The 18172-nt window shown below is 36.6% G+C and overlaps 1 protein-coding gene across 8 annotated transcripts in view; it reads left to right on the top strand.

Annotated features, from left to right (window-relative positions):
* Positions 1-17798, top strand: part of psd3l (pleckstrin and Sec7 domain containing 3, like) — a 117334-nt gene extending 99536 nt beyond the window's left edge. For all 8 annotated transcript variants that reach the window (XM_052566735.1, XM_052566736.1, XM_052566737.1 and 5 more), the window contains 6 exons: positions 976-1166; positions 8639-8709; positions 11789-11946; positions 12135-12279; positions 12829-12972; positions 14900-17798. In XM_052566735.1, the coding sequence (XP_052422695.1) occupies positions 976-1166; positions 8639-8709; positions 11789-11946; positions 12135-12279; positions 12829-12972; positions 14900-15100 (910 nt within the window). In that variant the 3' untranslated portion in view covers positions 15101-17798. The remainder of the gene's footprint in view (positions 1-975; positions 1167-8638; positions 8710-11788; positions 11947-12134; positions 12280-12828; positions 12973-14899) is intronic.
* Positions 17799-18172: the final 374 nt, after the last annotated feature.

Genomic DNA, 18172 nt, shown 5'->3' with positions numbered 1-18172 from the left:
ATATATTTGGAGTAAAGTTTAATTGAACTGATGCATCGGTCATACAGCGCTCCTTGACGAGATGCACCGGCACAGAAATGAGAATGAGATGCATTCTAACATAACTGTGGCATTAAACTGTTCGGGAGGGCTTGTTTATAATATCACACACATATAGGTCGTTCAGATTACTTGTTAAAGTGCAATGAAATTCCTTATATCTGCAGACGATGTACATCTGTTGTGGAATGAGACTTTGTAACGGCCAAAACTCTGTATTTTGCATGCATCACATTATAGTGCGGTGTGCAAAAAATTAGCAAATTAAAACGAAATATAATCTAACTACATACATTTTGGAATCTGATTATGTAATTCAGATTACATGTAATGGACAGGTGTCTGGTTCTATAAAAAAACTAGTGTAAATGCCTGCCAAGATACCCTACCTAGTTTTTAGGAGCCCTGCCAGCCATCTACACATGAGCAGTAATAGATGGCATGACTGTGAAACACTGCCATATGGAATGGAGATAGCGGCATACAGAGCAGGAATAGTACATTGGATTTGTACCTGTTGGGTGGATAAATATTTATGTGACCTTCTGTAAACTGAAGTGTGCATACTGGACCAAATCAGATGTCAATGTGATCGATCAAGATGCATGAATTGTATTTTGATGTCATTTAGCTGTCGTGCAAAATAGATAATGTTAAAAAATGACATTTAGATTAAATCTACAGATTCTTTTCGTCCTTTTAATTTTCACAAATGTCAGGCAGCCACGTGTTAACAGATGTGCATTATGAGTCAGTGGTCAGTGTGTTTGTGTGGGGACTCCTGCAGTCTCTCCCACACATCAGTCTCTCATAGAAATTAGTTTCCACAGTTTCCACCTGTTCAGACTTTCACTACACATAATTCATAGATTGTCAGGGCTGTGGAAGAGTTGTCATGCATGAAGGTTGATGGGATTATGTGTGTGTGTGTTGTAGTGATGGAGATGAGCTGAAGAAGTCTCTGTCTGAGCTGGCGGATAAGAACCATCACTCTCACACTAAGAGCATCAGTCGCATCAGCAGCGGCAGTAACCCGTTCCTGGACATTGCCCATGACCCCAACGCTGCGGTCTACAAAACTGGCTTCCTGGCCCGCAAAATCCACGCTGACATGGACGGGAAGAAAAGTAGGATTTAATCTGAAGTTATCATGTCATACAACATCTGCTCATTTTGAGGATAAAATGTACATGATTTTGAAACAGGAGTGAAAAATACTGTTAAAATGTTTAATTTAATACTTTACATTTACATTTTCATTTTCATTTATTCATTTAGCAGACGCTTTTATCCAAAGCGACTTACGGATGAAGACAGTGGAAGCAATCAAAACAACAAAAAGAGCAATGATATACAAGTGCTATAACAAGTCTCAGTTAGGTTAACACAGTACAGGAACATTTAATTTAAAAGTCAGTAAAAGTGACTTTGTGCTTCTTTGGGATGGCACAATCAAGCGACGTTCACTTGCAGAACGCAAGCTTCTAGAGGCACATAAGTCTGAAATAACAAATTTAGGTAAATGGGTGCAGAGCCAGTGGTAGTTTTGTAGACAAACATCAATGCCTTGAATTTTCTGCGAGCAGCTATTGGAAGCCAGTGCAAATTGATAAACAGAAGTGTGACGTGTATTCTTTTTGGCTCTTTAAAAATTAATCTTGCTGCTGCGTTCTGAATTAATTGTAAAGGTTTGATAGAATTGGCTGGAAGACCTGCCAAGAGAGCATTGCAATAGTCCAGCCTGGACAGAACAAGAGCTTGAACAAGGAGTTGTGCAGCATGTTCCCAAAGAAAGGGCTTGATCTTCTTGATGTTGAATAAAGCAAATCTGCAGGATCGGACAGTTTTATCAATGTGGTCTGAGAAATTCAGCTGATCATCAATCATAACTCCAAGGCTTCTAGCTGTTTTTGAAGGAGTTATGGTTGATGTGATGGTGAAATTGTGATGGAACGATGGGTTTGCTGGAATCACAAGCAGTTCTGTTTTGGCAAGGTTGAGTTGAAGGTGATGGTCCATCATCGAGGAAGAAATGTCTGTTACACAAGCTGAGATGCGAGTAGCTACCGTCGGATCATCAGGATGGAATGAGAGGTAGAGTTGAGTGTCATCAGCATAGCAGTGGTATGAAAAGCCATGTTTATGAATGACAGAACCTAATGATGCCATGTAGACAGAGAAGAGAAGAGGTCCAAGAACTGAGCCCTGAGGCACCCCAGTAGATAGATGTTGTGACTTGGACACCTCACCTCTCCAAGATACTTTGAAGGACCTATCTGAGAGGTAAGACTCAAACCATTGAAGTGTGGTTCCTGAGATGCCTTTTGCCACTAGGGTTGATAGGAGGATCTGGTGGTTAACCGTGTCAAAAGCAGCAGACAGATCAAGCAGGATAAGTACTGAACATTTGGATTCTGCTCTTGCCAGTCTTAGAGCTTCAACAACTGAGAGCCAGGCCGTCTTAGTTGAATGTCAACTTCTGAAGACAGATTGGTTGCTTTCATGGAGGTTATTGTGTGTGAGAAATGTAGAGACTTGGTTGAACACAGCTCGTTCAAGTGTTTTTGCAATAAAAGGAAGAAGGGAAACTGGTCTGTAGTTCTCTAAAAGAGATGAGTTGAGGGTGGGTTTCTTAAGTAGTGGAGTTATACGAACCTGTCTAAATGATGAGGGAAAAACACCAGTGTGCAGGGAAGTGTTAATGATGTGAGTGAGTGCAGGTACAACTGCAGGAGAAATGATTTGAAGGAGATGAGATGGAATAGGATCAAGTGGGCAAGTAGTAGGGTGATTAAAAAGGATGAGTTTGGAGACTTCTGAGAGTGAAGAGAAGGATGTGAATGAGTGTATGTTTGCTGGTGATATGAGCTTGACTGATTGTGGTGTGGAAAATTGTGCACTTATGTGTTTAATTTTATTAATGAAAAACGTGGCAAAGTCGTCAGCTATTAGAGATGAAGCAGGAGGGGGAGGGGGAGGAAAAAGAAGTGAGGAAAATGTTTTAAAAAGCATTCGAGTTAGACGAATTGTTAATTTTGTTATGGTAGTATGTAATTTTAGCAGTGGAGACATTAGCAGAGAAGGAAGATAGGAGTGACTGATAGACATTAAGGACAGTAGTATTTTTGGACTTGCGCCACACCCTTTCAAAGCTCTAAGCTTAGAACGGTGTTCACATAGAGCATCAGATAACCAAGGGGCAGAAGGGGTGTTACGGGACCAGTACCTCCACCTCTTCCAGTCAAACGGGGGGAGTGGGAAAATGAGAAATTATTGGTTTAAAATTATTACTTTATTCTAAAATTATTTTTTTTATTTCAAATTGAAAAGACAAATAGTAAAAAGCACTTTTCAACTGAAGATTTTAATTTTTTTTGCAGATCAGGTCATTCAAAGACTTTTACTTCTAGTTTTTAGGAAGCATATTGATTTATTAATTCTTTGTGTAATTAAAATTATTTTTTAAGCATGTTGTAATTATGAATATTTCTAACTGAAGCATTTGGGAGTGCAGGGAATGATGGGAATGAACATGAAATAAATGCTGTGTAGTGTGAACGAGAATAAAGCAGGTGTGATTCACTGCTTTGGCAGGCACACATGGTGAAATGGGATTTTGGCCGTAGTCTCTCATACATTATGTCCACTTATTTTATCTTCCTAATGAGATTCTAGAGTCACTAGAAAACCCGCTAAGCAGCTGTGTCTGTTTGAAGAGATGCACCGATTACAGCTCGTCCTGCAGAAGAATCTCAAACACTGACAGTTGAAATATAGTAAAAAATTATATGATAGAAAAGTTTAAAAGGATGCTTTTATATATTTAAATAGTTATGTTTTTGTGTTATATGCTCTCAGCTCTCTTGACTGCATTACAAAAAGTATGTGTGTGTTTATATATAAGTAATACATTTACACAGAACACACATATCTATTATGCAAACAAAGACTTTTATTTCGGATGTGATTACTCATTTGACAGCACTAGTTACTATATTTATATTTTAAATTATCTTTTTAACTTTCTTTTTTAGAATATGTTTTGAAAATCATAGTTTCCACAAAAATATGAAGCAGCACAGCTGTTTTCAACATTGATAATAATCAGAAACACTTCTTGAGCTGCAAATCAGCATATTAGAATGATTTCTGAAGATCATGTGACACTGAAGACTGAAGAAATGATGCTGACAGTTCACAAAAATAAATGACATTATAAAATATATTTACATAGAAAACATCTATTTGAGATAAAATTTCATGATGTTACTGTTTTACAATTTTTTTTAAATAAAATAAATGCTGCCTTGGTGAGCAATAGAGACTTCTTTCAAAAGCATACTAAAAGCACTGACCGCAAGCTTCTGAACAGATGTTTGAATATATCTGATGGGGTAAAACTGAAGTGGATACCTTCCTGCTTTTTGATTTACAGTCCAGCTCTGGCAGAAGACGTGCCAACATGAGTTTAGTAGTCTCCAATACCAGCCATGCCAGCATGGTCTAATGAGCGTATCTATGAGCGAATTACAGTTGGGATAAAAACAGCAGGGCTATAGTGATCTGCTGCATCGCATGCTGAGAGCATTCAGGCCAGGGTCCCAGAGGTACCATCAGCGCACTACCAAGAACTCCGTCTGTATGGGGTGTGAAACATTTGGATGCTTCCCAAAGCACCTATAGCACAGCCGTAAATAAAGCTGTTCTACAGAGACACTATCAAGGGAAACATTTGACAGGGGAAATGTAAGTAATGCCCTTCAGAGGATGAACAGACTGGTGAAATGTTTGATTGACCCTTTTTAACACAACAGTATGGTACATACAGTACAGGGAAAAAGTAAGAGTTAAGAGTACTTTTATCAGTCGGCACAACCCTCTCATTTCCTAGAGCTTTCAATTAATCGAAATACAGTTCTGATTTTGATTTCAGCCTTCAGTGATTATGAAAATACAATAATCGAGATAAAAACAAGATAAAAACATTTGCCTCCTTCTATTGGCATGCTTTTGCTCCTTTATAAATGCCAGATTTCAGGCACAAAACAGTAAAATAATGTAATATGACTTCTGTAAAATGGGACTTGCTTGATTTAAGTTTACTAGATTTACGTTACATTACATTTAATCATTTAGAAAGACACTTTTTTTTTTCCTAAGCGACTTACAGATGAGGACAATGTAAGCAATCAAAATCTACAAAAGAGCAAAGGTATGCAAGTGCTATAACAAGTCTCAGTTAGCTTATTTTTGAATATATATTATATAAAAATAAATAAATGCATATAATAGAATAAAAATGGAGTAAGCTAGTGTTTAGATGCCTTTTTTGCTTTTGTTAACTTTACAATAAATAAAAAGAGAACCGATAGAATACAAAAAGAGTAGAAAAGCTTTTTTGTAAGAAAACAAGCAGTTAGTAAATGAATAATTTTCCTTTTTTTTTAGAATAGAGAATGCTAGAGTTATAGGGTCAAATAAAGATGGAAGAAATGTGTTTTTAGCCCATTCTTGAAGAGCAAGCAAGAAATATCTGTTAGACAAGCTGAGATGTGAGCAGCTATCGTCAGATCATCAGGATGGAATGAGAGATAGAGTTGAGTGTCATCAGCATACCAGTGATATAAAAAGCCATGTTTCTGAATGACAGAACCTAATGATGCCATGTAGACAGAGAAGATAAGTGGTCCAAGAACTGAGCCCTGAGGTACCCCAGTAGTTAGATGTTGCGACTTGAATACCTCACCTCTACAAGATACCTTGAAGGACCTATCTGAGAGGTAAGACTCAAACCACTGGAGTGCGATTCCTGAGATGCCCTTTGCCAATAGGGTTGACAGGAGGATCTGGTGGTTAACCGTGTCAAAAGCAGTGGATAGATCCAGTAATATTTGGGATCCGCTCTTGCCCGTTTTAGGGCTTCAGCAGCTGAGAGCAAGCCAGTCTCGGTTGAATGTCCACTTATGAAATCAGACTGGTTGCTGTCAAGGAGTTTGTTCTAGGAGGTTGTTTGTTGGGGCAGCTGTGGCCTAATGGTTAGAGAGTCGGACTTGTAACCCAAAGGTCGCAGGTTCAACCTCAAGTGAATGAACAGCACTCTTTTCCACCTTCTGAAGTGCCCTCGAGCAAGGCACTGAACCCCCAATTGCTCCCCGTGCGATGGAGCAAATAGCTGACCACTTCTCCTGGTGTGTGTGTTTGTTCCTTACTCACTGCTATATGTGTACACGGATGGGTTAAATGCACAGCACCAATTCCGAGACTTTCACTTTCTTTTTTTTCTGTGTAAGAAAGGCAGAGATTTGGTTGAACATAGCTCGTTCAAGTGTTTTTGCAATGAAAGGAAAAAGGGAAATCATTCTGTATTTCTCTAAAAGAGAGTTAAAGGTGGGTTTCTTAAGTGGTGGGATTCTACAAGCCTGTCTAACTGTACAGAAAAACACAAGTGACCTTACAACTTAGGGCTGTATAATTTGGCATCAAAAAAAAAAAAAAAAAAAAAAAATCTGAACATTTGACTTCTTCTCTGTTTTTCATGATTTTTAACAAGTCAACTTAGACATGTTACTACAACATGATTCAAATACCTTATTCTTTATTAACCTGTTAACCTGCACCTGGATGCCAGTGCACTGAACGCTCTTTGTTTGCACGTGTCAATGTTTATGAATAGATTAAATGAAACGGGACAAAATAAATCTTTACAAACTATATACCATTCTAAAGATCTAAGCCTCAAGCATCGACAACAGATTGCTGTTTTTCAATGGAAAGCTTATAAGTAATGTATTTGCTAAATTTGTGTAAGCAGTACACATCAAAACATGCATAATCAAAACGCAGTACATAATAAATTCATTGATTGTTCTTTTCTCTTTACTGTTATGATTGGCATATTGTCAAAGTGTCTAAATGTAATATTCTGTAACATACGCAATTCCTCGGTTAAAAATAAAAAAAATACAAAATTAAAGCGGAAAAGTAGTAGGATGATTAGAAAGGATGAGTTTGGAGACTTCTGCCTCGGAGAGTGAAGAGAAGGATGTGAATGAGTGTATGTTTGCTGGTGAGATGTGCTCGACTGATTGTGGTGTGGAAAATTGTGCACTGATGGTTTTAATTTTGTTAATGAAGAACGTGGCAAAGTTGTCAGCTGTTAGAGTTGATGAAGGAGGGGGAGGAGAATGGCAAAGAAGCAAGGAAAATGTTCTAAAGAGCATGCAAGAGTTAGACAAATTGTTAATTTTGTTATGGTAGAATGTCCTTTTAGCAGTGGAGACAAGGAGTGATTGATACATATTAAGGTCAGTAGTATTTTTGGACTGATGCGACTTATACTCAGGTGCGACTTATAGTCCGAAAAAATACGGTAACTTGCGCTGTTTCTCTGGAGGACATCTGTGGATGTGCTCAGATACCCCACAAGAAAAAATACTATAGTAATGTATAGTAAATACTATAGTGCTTTTTGAAACATACTATAGTAAAGTGTATTATACTGTATATTATTTACATCACTTTAATGAATGCTACAGCATACTGTAATATTTACTGTAGTGAACTGATAAACTGTTATAAATATTGCAGTAGAACTGTATTGTAGTATAGTATACTCTATAGCTGCAGAAAACTTAGCAATGTATAGGTTAAAGTTAAATTGTTAATATTACTATAGTAGTTATTTTACCACCGCAACTATAGAATTACCACAACAAATTAATTCAAGTATAGAGTACGGTTCAAAAAGCGTATTTACCATAAATTACTATAGTATTTTTTTTTATTGTAGAGAACGGAGATGTAAAGCTCAAGTTTCACTGAAATACACAAAAATGTGTCAAGATGTGGCACTTGGTGGTTATTAACGTAAAAACCTTCATCAGTTATTTAATAAATGAACGTAAATTTCTGTGCTGCTCTTAAAGTGACAGTGGACTTTATTCTTGCTGTTGATTGTGTGCTTATTATAAACCAAACAACAAAAGACAGACAAAATCACATGCTCTTGACTGAAAGATTTTTTTTTTGCTTTAACAAGAAACACAATTTTATTTCTTACAGTGAAGACTGTATGATGTATAATTTGATGATATCGCTATCTTTAAATAAATCACTCGTATAAAGTTTTGCTAATGTGGCTAACTCATAATCATGTTAAATCATCATGATTACAATATTGGCCAAAATAATCATGATTATTATTTTTGCCATGATTGAGCAGCCCTATCATTTGCTCAACTTCACGTCATCCCAAACTGAATGAATTTTGTACTTATGGAAATCAAGAGATGTTTAGTAGGATGCTCATGTTGGGTATTTGGACAGATGCTGTTGAGCTCCATAAAGCACTACAAACGTAATCCATGCTGCTTTTATGTGTGTTGTTACTGACTTTTAGCTGACTGAATAGCCTCTTAAATGTGGGTGTGTTCCTCACACAAAGAAAATGCCTTCAGAAGACTTGGAAGAAGTTATGATACCTAAAATTATATGCTTTTTTTTGTCCTTTTTAGTTCTTGGTCACTATGAACTTACTGAATGGAAAAGACCAACTTGATAAATGATTTCATGATATTTATTTTTCACTTGTATTCTCTAGCACCGAGAGGGAAACGAGGCTGGAAAACCTTCTATGCTGTTCTCAAAGGCATGATCCTCTATTTGCAGAAGGTTTGTTTATTCGCTCTTTCATTTTCCCCCTCGCACTGCTGATTAATCACATTTCCATCATTTCCCACAGACATCAATAATAAATCGATTTCTCCTCCTGGAGATTCTGATGTGAGAGGTAATCACATTCACACATTTATTTCAGATCTGACAAACCTTTTCAGAGCCCATCAAAGAAAGAAGCGTTTCTGCTCCCCCATTCTCCATTACACTAGTTTATTTATGTGCTCCATCTGAACATGCATTAGTTGCTTAGCTGTGCAGTCATGCAAGAGTCACAGGAATGAAATATTGGCGTGAAAGCAGGCCGTACCTGTGCATATATTTTTGTGCTGGTGACTGATTGTTTCCATGGCATTAGAGCTAATGATGTGCCATTTGTGCAGCAATCACACCAAATGACTCTCATCAGAGAAACAGGAAATGTTCTGGATAGCTTTCTTATTCTCATTTCAAACAGACCTTTGATTTGGGAGAAAAATAATATACTCAAATGCAAACTCAGTGTCATGTTTTCTGACTCTTAAAGGGATACTACACCCTTACCCCCATGTTGTTCCAAACCCGTAAAAGCTCAGAAGACGAACAGAGTTTTTAAGGGTTTGGAACGACATGGGCGTAAGTGATTAATAACAAAATTGTCATTTTGGGTTGGAGTAACCCTTTAAATGCATGTTAATTGTAATTAAAGTAACAGTATAGCACCAAATGTATATACATACACAGTCCAGTCCAGAATGTTTTTGAACAGGAAGATTTTTGATGTTTTTAAAGAATTCTCTTCTGCTCACCAAGACTTCATTTATTTGATGCAAAGTACAGCAAAAATAGTAAAACTGAAATATTTAATTTAAAATAAGTGTTTTCTATTAGAATATATGGTCACACTTTATTTTAGGGTCCAATTCTCACTTATTAACTAATCATTAACTATGGCTTTTGCCTCAATTAACCCATTATTTGCTGCTTATTAATAGTTTATAAGGTAGTTGTTAGGTTTAGGGTATTGGGTAGGATTATGGATGTCATGCATTATAAGTACTTTATAAGCACTAATAAACAGCCAATATGTTAATAATAGACATGCTAATAAGCAACTAGTTATTAGTGTGAATTGGACCCTGTACTAAAGTGTTACCGAATATATTTTAAAATGTAATTTATTTCTGTGATTTCAAAGCTGAATTTTTAGCTGATGATCCTTAAGAAATCATTCTAAAATATGCTGATTTGCTGCTCAAAAAAAAAAAAAAAATACATTTAATGTTGTTATGTTGAAAACAGCTGGGTATAATTTCACTTTCGTCACACATTCAAAAGCAGTTATTTTATAAAACAAATATATTTCACAATATTACTGCTTTTGCTGTATTTTGGATCAAATAAATGCAGGCTTGGTGATCAGAAGATATTTGTTTAAAAACAAATCAGACTGTTCAAAAACTTTTAACTGGTATTGTATATATCACATATACAAATGTCCATGATAACTCACTTAAACTATAACTCACATAATCTATATAAAACAATCACAAAAATTTATCAAAATAATTTGCAGAAAGCATTAAATGACTTACTAGTTATAACTAGCTCTTCATTCATGCCTAAAAGATACAATGGCTCGAGATCGAGCATCCATTAGGCGTTCTCTTTGTAGAAGTTTACATTTTAGATGTCCCCCTCTTCGATTTTGTGCTGTTTGTTGTTTAACTACAAAAGTCAAATCACATTGGCACATGAACATGTAATAAATTGTCTGACGTAAATCTATGCAATTTGTCACACACTCTTAAAGACAAACATTTTCTGTTTACAAGCAGCACATTTGAGATGCACATAAAAGTCTACTTCATTGCCTGTGCATCCATGCATCTTAATTTTCACAAAGTTTCGGATTTAACCAAAAAAGAAAAACAAACAAATCTGACATTTTTTTAATGTAAAAAATGAAAAACAATTGCACAGAATCACTAGTCAAAATATGCCATTGCTTTCTAAAGAAATCATCAGTCTCCTGACTGTGTGCTGGATATGTTGTAGTACAGACTACAGAATAAGACTATCTGATCTATATCTATATATGATGCATCCTATAGAATGAAGAATGCTTTTCCTATCAGCAGGCTTAGTGTATAAAGTAGTTACCAAAGACCCTGATATTAATTGGATCCTAGTATCAAGGAAGGATACAGAACAAGTATGAATCTCTGCATTAAACCTGATCGAGTTCACCTTATTGTTTAAATATACAATAACAGCGATAACATACATTTTCAATGGAGGGACAGAAAGCTCTCTGACTAAACCTAAAATATCTTAAACTGTGTCCCGAAGATAAACGGAGGTCTTACGGGTTTGGAACCACATGAGGGTGAGTCATTAATGACATCATTTTCATTTTTGGGTGAACTAACCCTTTAAATATCAATAATAATAGTGAATTTCACAACTTTCTATTGTGTTGGCTCTGCAAAAGGCATTACGTTTTGAGATTACATTTACATTTAATCATTAGTCAGTTGACTTACAAATGAGGACAACTGCATCTCGTTGCCCTGTTCCTGGTCTCCTTTGTCTGGATTAATGTTATTTTGTATATACTATGGTCTACTTGTCTTCCCCTGTGTTTGGATTATTAAAGAAAGTTATTTGTGACTCACCTTCATCTCCACGCTCCTAGACACAACCCTATAGCACTGTGACACAAGTCTTGGTCTAACGCAGTACACAAGTTTTTTTTATAATAAATAAAAAGAAAACAAGTAGATAGAATGGAAAAAGAATAGAAAACGCTAGTGTTAGAGTGTCTTTTTTTTCCCCAATAAAAATACAATAAATCAAAAGAATAGAGAATGCTTGTGTAAAAAAGAAAACAAATAGATTAAATATACAGTGCTCGAGTTTCAGAGGGTCAAATGAAGATGAAAGAGATGTGTTTTTAGCCATTTCTTGAATTGAGTTGGTAATTGATGTAAAAGAATCTTTAGGAAACAAGAATCCGAACCAGATTTATTGAACTCCTTGGATTCCCATACCTGTCCGTGTTCACCCTTTGTCTTGTTTGTGCTTGCTCCTGCAGGATGAGTATAAGCCGGAGAAGACCCTGTCTGAGGACGACCTGAAGAACGCCATCAGCGTGCACCATGCTCTCGCCATCAAGGCCATGGACTACGAGAAGAAGCCCAATGTTCTCAAACTCAAGACTGCTGACTGGAGAGTGTTCCTCTTCCAGGCCCAGTAAGAAACCGCCGAGACCTTCCCTCAACTCCAAATCTAATTTCATGCTTCAGTTCAAGCTCAATTAAAGCTTGTTCATCTCTTCCATTGGTCTTTTCTTCGTAAAGGCTGATTGGTCTCGTCCTGTGAGTTTGCACGACTGTAGTGTGGTCTTCTTCATATGAACACATGCCGTCTCTTCTCTGTAGGAGCCCCGAGGAAATGGAGACCTGGATCAGAATAATCAACTCAGTGGCGGCCATGTTTTCTGCCCCATCCTTCCCCGCTGCCATTGGTTCACAGAAGAAATTCAGCCGTCCGCTGCTGCCGGCGACCACTACCCGCATGTCTCAGGTGGGTCTGAAGAGTCAAGACAATTGCTGTTGTCCATCTGAAGCTGAAAATGCTTAAAAAAAAATCTCAAAAGTCAATTTTTGAAAGACTATTATTAACTATAAATGCTCTGTAAAAAAAAAGATCACACATACAGTAGTAGTTAACTGTTTTTTATTTGGTTGCACTGCTTTTCCTTTGTTTTTCTATGTGTCTGTAATACTCGTGTCTCTTGCAGCGTCTCATGCATTATACGTCATTTAAAAAATAAAAGCGGTCAAGTTAAAGAAGTTCACGCCAATCTTCTTGCATGTTTTTCATATTCCACTGCCCCGTCGCATCTTTGTTAACATAAAAGTGCATTCTGTGTGAACGGCACATAGCGAGTTAATAACGTGCACCCAACATCTGGTTGGATCGGGCTTTTTCTCTTTACTGTTATCATTGGCATATTGTCAAAGTGTCTAATTCTAACATTTGGTAATATTTCTATTCAGAATCGTGATTCCTCAAGGCCTATCTGAAGCCTCTGGTGACTGCTGGTCATTTGATGTGTCTGTTGTGTTTCAGGAAGAGCAGCTCAAGTCCCACGAGGCCAAGCTGAAGCACGTATCAACAGAATTAGCCGAGCACAGATCCTACCCACCAGATAAAAAGGTCAAAGCCAAAGAAATCGATGAGTACCGCTTGAAGGAGCACTACCTGGAATTTGAGGTAGACCCTTTGTCTTTTATGATGAAAGAGACATAAGCAGATTGATTTCACAGGTTTCCCTTGGCCGTATTTGTTCCCTTTGACACACAGGCAGCCGTGGTCATTGACGTTTCTCATCTAGGCTGTCAGGGATGAACTTGTCTAGAATAGATGGAAATGCATTTGCTGAAATGGATTTATTTTCTGGCTTTGATTGATGGTTCAGGTCAGAGGAAGGGAATAAAACAGCACTCTTATCACATACTTTTGTTTCAACATTAAATGATGCTTTGCATATGCTTGTTCTAATCTTTAATGAATTCAGACATAAGCAGGCTTAATAATATGTAACATAGGAACTTTTGGTGCTCTCCACAAATACGTGTCCCAGTAATTTTCCAATAGGGCATCTTCTAATTAATATAGTGGTCTGATTATTGCACTGACAACATGCGTATAAAAAAAAAATGACCAATGCATTTTATTTTGTGCTTAAACTTTAAATAGAATAAATAAATAAAAATCTTTCAAATCCATTTACTCAGTTTTTACACAAAGAAATTCTCAGTTTTTACACAATTTTGTATAACAATTATAAAAAAAAAAAATCTATGGGAAATTGGTTTATCCAATGGGTTAAACTAATGATTTACCTTTCACATTAAAATGTATGTTATTTACTCTATTATGGTTAATCCAGTGAAATAATTGGTTAAAGCAGTTGTTCCCAACCCTGGTCCTGGAGGCTCCCCAACACTGCACATTATGCATTTTTCCTTTCTCTGACACCAATTTGAGGTCTTGGAGTCTCTACTAATGAGCTGATGACCTGAATCAGGTGTGTTTGATTAAGGAGTGCAGTGTTGGGGATCTTAGTTTAGTTCTATAGGACAGCACCATTATAATATGTAATTCTGATTAACTCACTAATACTGCAGTGTATTAACCCTTCCTAATAAACTGTAGCGATCACACATCTACATAACACACATCCACTCTGATACACTTTCACCTACAGTTAATAAAACAAACACCTTTGTGGATAAAAAAAAGCTTGTAAAGCCCTTTGACCTGATAAACATGATCAATATTCCAGTTAGTGTGTTTTAGTGCCTTCTGTATGTGGATCTGTAAAGAAATTTGCTAAAAAATTGACTGTTTAAAATTGAAACCCCCAGCTCATCCAAGATTGTTTCTTCATCAGGTTTAGATAAATGTATAACTGCATCAGTGTCTCATCAGTGGATGCTCTGCAGTGAATGGGTGCCGTCAGAATGAGAGTCTAAACAGCTGATAAAATCTTCACAATAATCCACAAGTAATCCACAGCGCATCAGTTAATGTCTTGAGAAGAGAAAAGATGTGTTTTTGTAAGAAACAAACAAACTAAAAATATGAGTCTCATGTATAATATTGCTTTCTCCAGGTATAAGATTTAGTTCATCTTATATTTAGCACTCTTGTGAGTTAATTGTTATAGTATTAAGATATTAGCTCTGTGGCTCACTTAGGCAACATCATAAGGCGTCACGGGTGTACACCTGAAACAGTCTGTTCAAAACTTTTTTTTTTGGACATACTAAAGTTAAAGGTGTTTACAAAGCGGAGAGACGATATACTGTATGTGAAGAAACCCCTCTGTAAAAACCTGCATAATATAGATGGGAATAAAACTGTAGGGTTGGGTATGTGAGTAAGTGCTTCTGAAGTTCAGCCTTTAAAGATACATGTATAATTAAAATCAACAGATTCAAATAAATGAAACACTTAAATGTGCAAAATAGCCCAAAATCTCACAACTGGCCAGTGTTTTTGGCTGTGGCGTTTTGCCTTAGATGCTGCTTTGAAGGTACAGTGTGAGGGCTGTGAGCAGAGCTATTGTTAGCGCTGAGCGGTGGCTGATGACTTTATTATGGAGTCTAATGGATTTTCTGAATTCTCTCTGAAGGAAAGCCGTTACGAGATGTACGTCAAGCTCCTGAAAGAGGGTGTGAAAGAGCTCTTGACGACCCGGGACGGTGACGCAGCGCTGAAGAAGTCTCAGTCCAGTCCATCTCTCAACCAGGAGTCCCAGCCGGCCGCCGCTAAAGTCAAGCGCAACACGTCCGAGCGGAAGGACTACCGGCCCGAAACACCTAAAGTCACATAGACATCTACTGCTGTCAGAGAGCAACTGTATATCACGCGTGACTGTACTTTGATGTAATTTATTTATCTGCCAACAGTATCAGAAAACATTTGTGTAAAATGTAAATTGATCAATTGGTTGGAAGTTGTAAATCTCTAGGTGTCCCTTGACCAGGTGCTTGTTGAGCAAATAGTGTGGTTTTCTTTTTTATTTGTTAGCGTATAAAGATCTTGTGATTGCACTTTATTTTACAGGATGTACGTTTGTGGAAATAACGGAGCAATTTTAGGTTTAGGGTTAGATTCAGTGTTAATGACATGTTATTACCCAGTTACACTCTTAAAAATAAAGTTTTTTTATTGGCATCAATGGTTCTGTAAAGAGCCTCGAACATCCGTGGAACTTTTCAAATGCAGAAATGGTTCTTTAGATTTAAAAAATGGTTCTTTTAGGAACTGTTCACTGAAAGGTTCCAAATAAGGTTCTTCTATGGCATGACTGCAAAAACGGCCTTTTGGGACCTTTATTTTTAAGTGTGTTATTATAGTAAGAGGACTGTAAAATAAAGTGCCGCTGATTTGGTTCTATGAACATGACCGTCTCTTGATTGTGCTGTTCCCCTAATTTGCTTTTCCTTCAAGATAAGTATTTTCTTCATATGGAAACATATGCTAGGCAGTCGATATAGTCTCACTCAGAGAGTTAACTTTTAATTTAATAGACAAATAAACAGTGGATCTGAGCTGACAGCAGAGAGAGGGGTCATTTTTAGGATCCTTCAAGATTTCAATGCATGGATATGATGCAAGATTTGTCACAATACCTTTCGTTTTTAATGTACTAACCACTTACTAACAAACCACCAAATTCTCAGTGTAATATCTACTCTCACGCACGCGGTAATGGATCATACCAGCATGTCCGAAACTCTAAACCGATTATTTTCTAATGATGATTTCGAGGTACTTGCTGAGTTACGGCATTTCAGACTGTGAGATTAGATGACGTTCACGTTAAGGTCATCGGCTGAGCAGTTTGTGCCATTTATTTTTTTATCTGTTTGTTGAAGTAAAGAGTATTCTTCTGCTTTTTCAGTAATGCTCCTTTTGTGTATTTTATAAACTTCTATATTTGAATTTTTCATTCTAGGTTCAGAACATTATTGTTGTAAAGATGACAGTAGTATTTATAGTGCACTTTATTGGTTCTTTTAGAGAGCTTTATAAAGGGTAGTGATATGTTACTTCATTATACAGGTTTTTCAAGCGTAACCAAATCTGTGGTTGGTTTTATTGAAGGTACACAGCCGAAGGTACATTTTCACTCGTGTAAAGTTGTGTTAGTTTGTCTGTGCTCCTGTGTTTTTGCCGTCATGTTTAAGTTTTTCGAATACCGAGGATTCTAAAGGAATTGAGAGCGTTTCAGTTGCTTCTCGTGATGCTGACCTTGAATCTAAGATGTCATTTTCATTACAGAAAAAAACAATGACGTGAACACTATATGAACGTTCTACACTTGTTTTTGCACACCAACAATGCCCGATCTATTTACTTATTTGAACATTTAAAGGTTTTAAAGGAATATATATGAAAAGCTTTTCACATTTACAGATATAAATTTGAGTCCCTTCTGTCTATTATGACATTTTGTTTACTTGAAATATTTTTAAGGACACTTTATTTTGTTAGAATTTGACAAATAGACACAATTTGTTCATATCTACATTGTATTTTTTTTCTCTCTGTGAAATAGCAGGACGTATTATTTCTCTTGTCCAGTTCTGAACACAGAAGCACTTAGATGATGTTTATTTTTATTTATTCGTCGCTACTTTTAGAACAAAAGCTGCATTACTTTTCAGCAGTATATACAGTACACACTTAGTAATGAATACTACGAAACTGTCATCATTATGAATGGTGATATGAAGAGATTGACTCTTCCTTTTATGTGCAACTATGTTTCATGTTTGTTGTTCGCCAGACCAAATAGCTTCTTGTGACTCTGGTAACTCTGGCATTAACCCTTTAACAGTGCACCTCCTACACAGACTTAGTACTTTAGAATTGTAATTGCATTTGTTATTATTTTACATAGGATGCAGAAAATCAGAAGAAGTGTATACATAAAAGAAAGGGGCATGCAAGCACACTTTAGGGTTTCAAAATAAAAACAACAACAGCAGCTCTAATGAAAAATCATGCAAAAGTGAGGCTTGCATAATTACAAGCAGGAGGATTGAAATGCATTTCTGTCATACTAATATTTTGACTGGAACACTCACTCTGTTTTTGACGTTTGTTTGTTGTGTGATGTATGCCACACAACTCAACTGAACTTGATTGTAAACATTACGACTTGTCAGTTTTTCTTCCAGCCTCGTCATCTTTGTGCGTTTACTTTGGCGAACCCTGTAATGTATGATCTTTTCTCAAAATGCAATTGTGTGAGTACTGAAGGAGAGCAGCTGGTTTTAATGCGCCTTAGCCATCAGTTGGACCGGTTGCGGTCCAAACTCAGATATCGTGAATACCTTTTTTAGCTGTGATCCTGTAATACTCCTTTAAATCTGTAAATGTTGTTCAATATGCCTGTTGCCCTGTGTTCAGAAGACTGGATGTGTTGGTTCTGATCTCTTGGCATGAGCGTGTCTTACGTCTGCCCACAAAGATCAGGGACACAATGTTGGCTTCAGTGAATAAAATTGTATTTAATCATTCATTGCATCTGCCCTCATTTTTAAACCACACATCTTCTGAAAGCAGCTCAAAGTTGACCATTCTGAACCTCCATCAGTCATTGCTGAAATGGTTAATGTATGAATCAAACAGCCAAATACCTAAAAAATGGGAGGAATGTTTAAAATTAGCTTAATCAGTGCAGAACCAATAAGTTCAAGCTTTTATATAAAACACATTGACATCTTATTATAAACATAATTCCTTAAACAAGAGCCAACGCATGTTGAATTAGCCAATGTTTAAATGTTTGCATGAAAAGCTTGACATATACTATGTTGATAATGTTGATAATGAAAAAGATGCATTGGGATCAGCATTTATAGACATTCTGAACTCTATTGGGGTTAGACAA

The sequence above is a fragment of the Carassius gibelio genome, chromosome B10 (assembly GCF_023724105.1).
Source record: "Carassius gibelio isolate Cgi1373 ecotype wild population from Czech Republic chromosome B10, carGib1.2-hapl.c, whole genome shotgun sequence".
In the NCBI taxonomy this organism is placed as follows: Eukaryota; Metazoa; Chordata; class Actinopteri; order Cypriniformes; family Cyprinidae; genus Carassius; species Carassius gibelio.
This window is presented reverse-complemented; position numbering and strand designations above follow the sequence as displayed.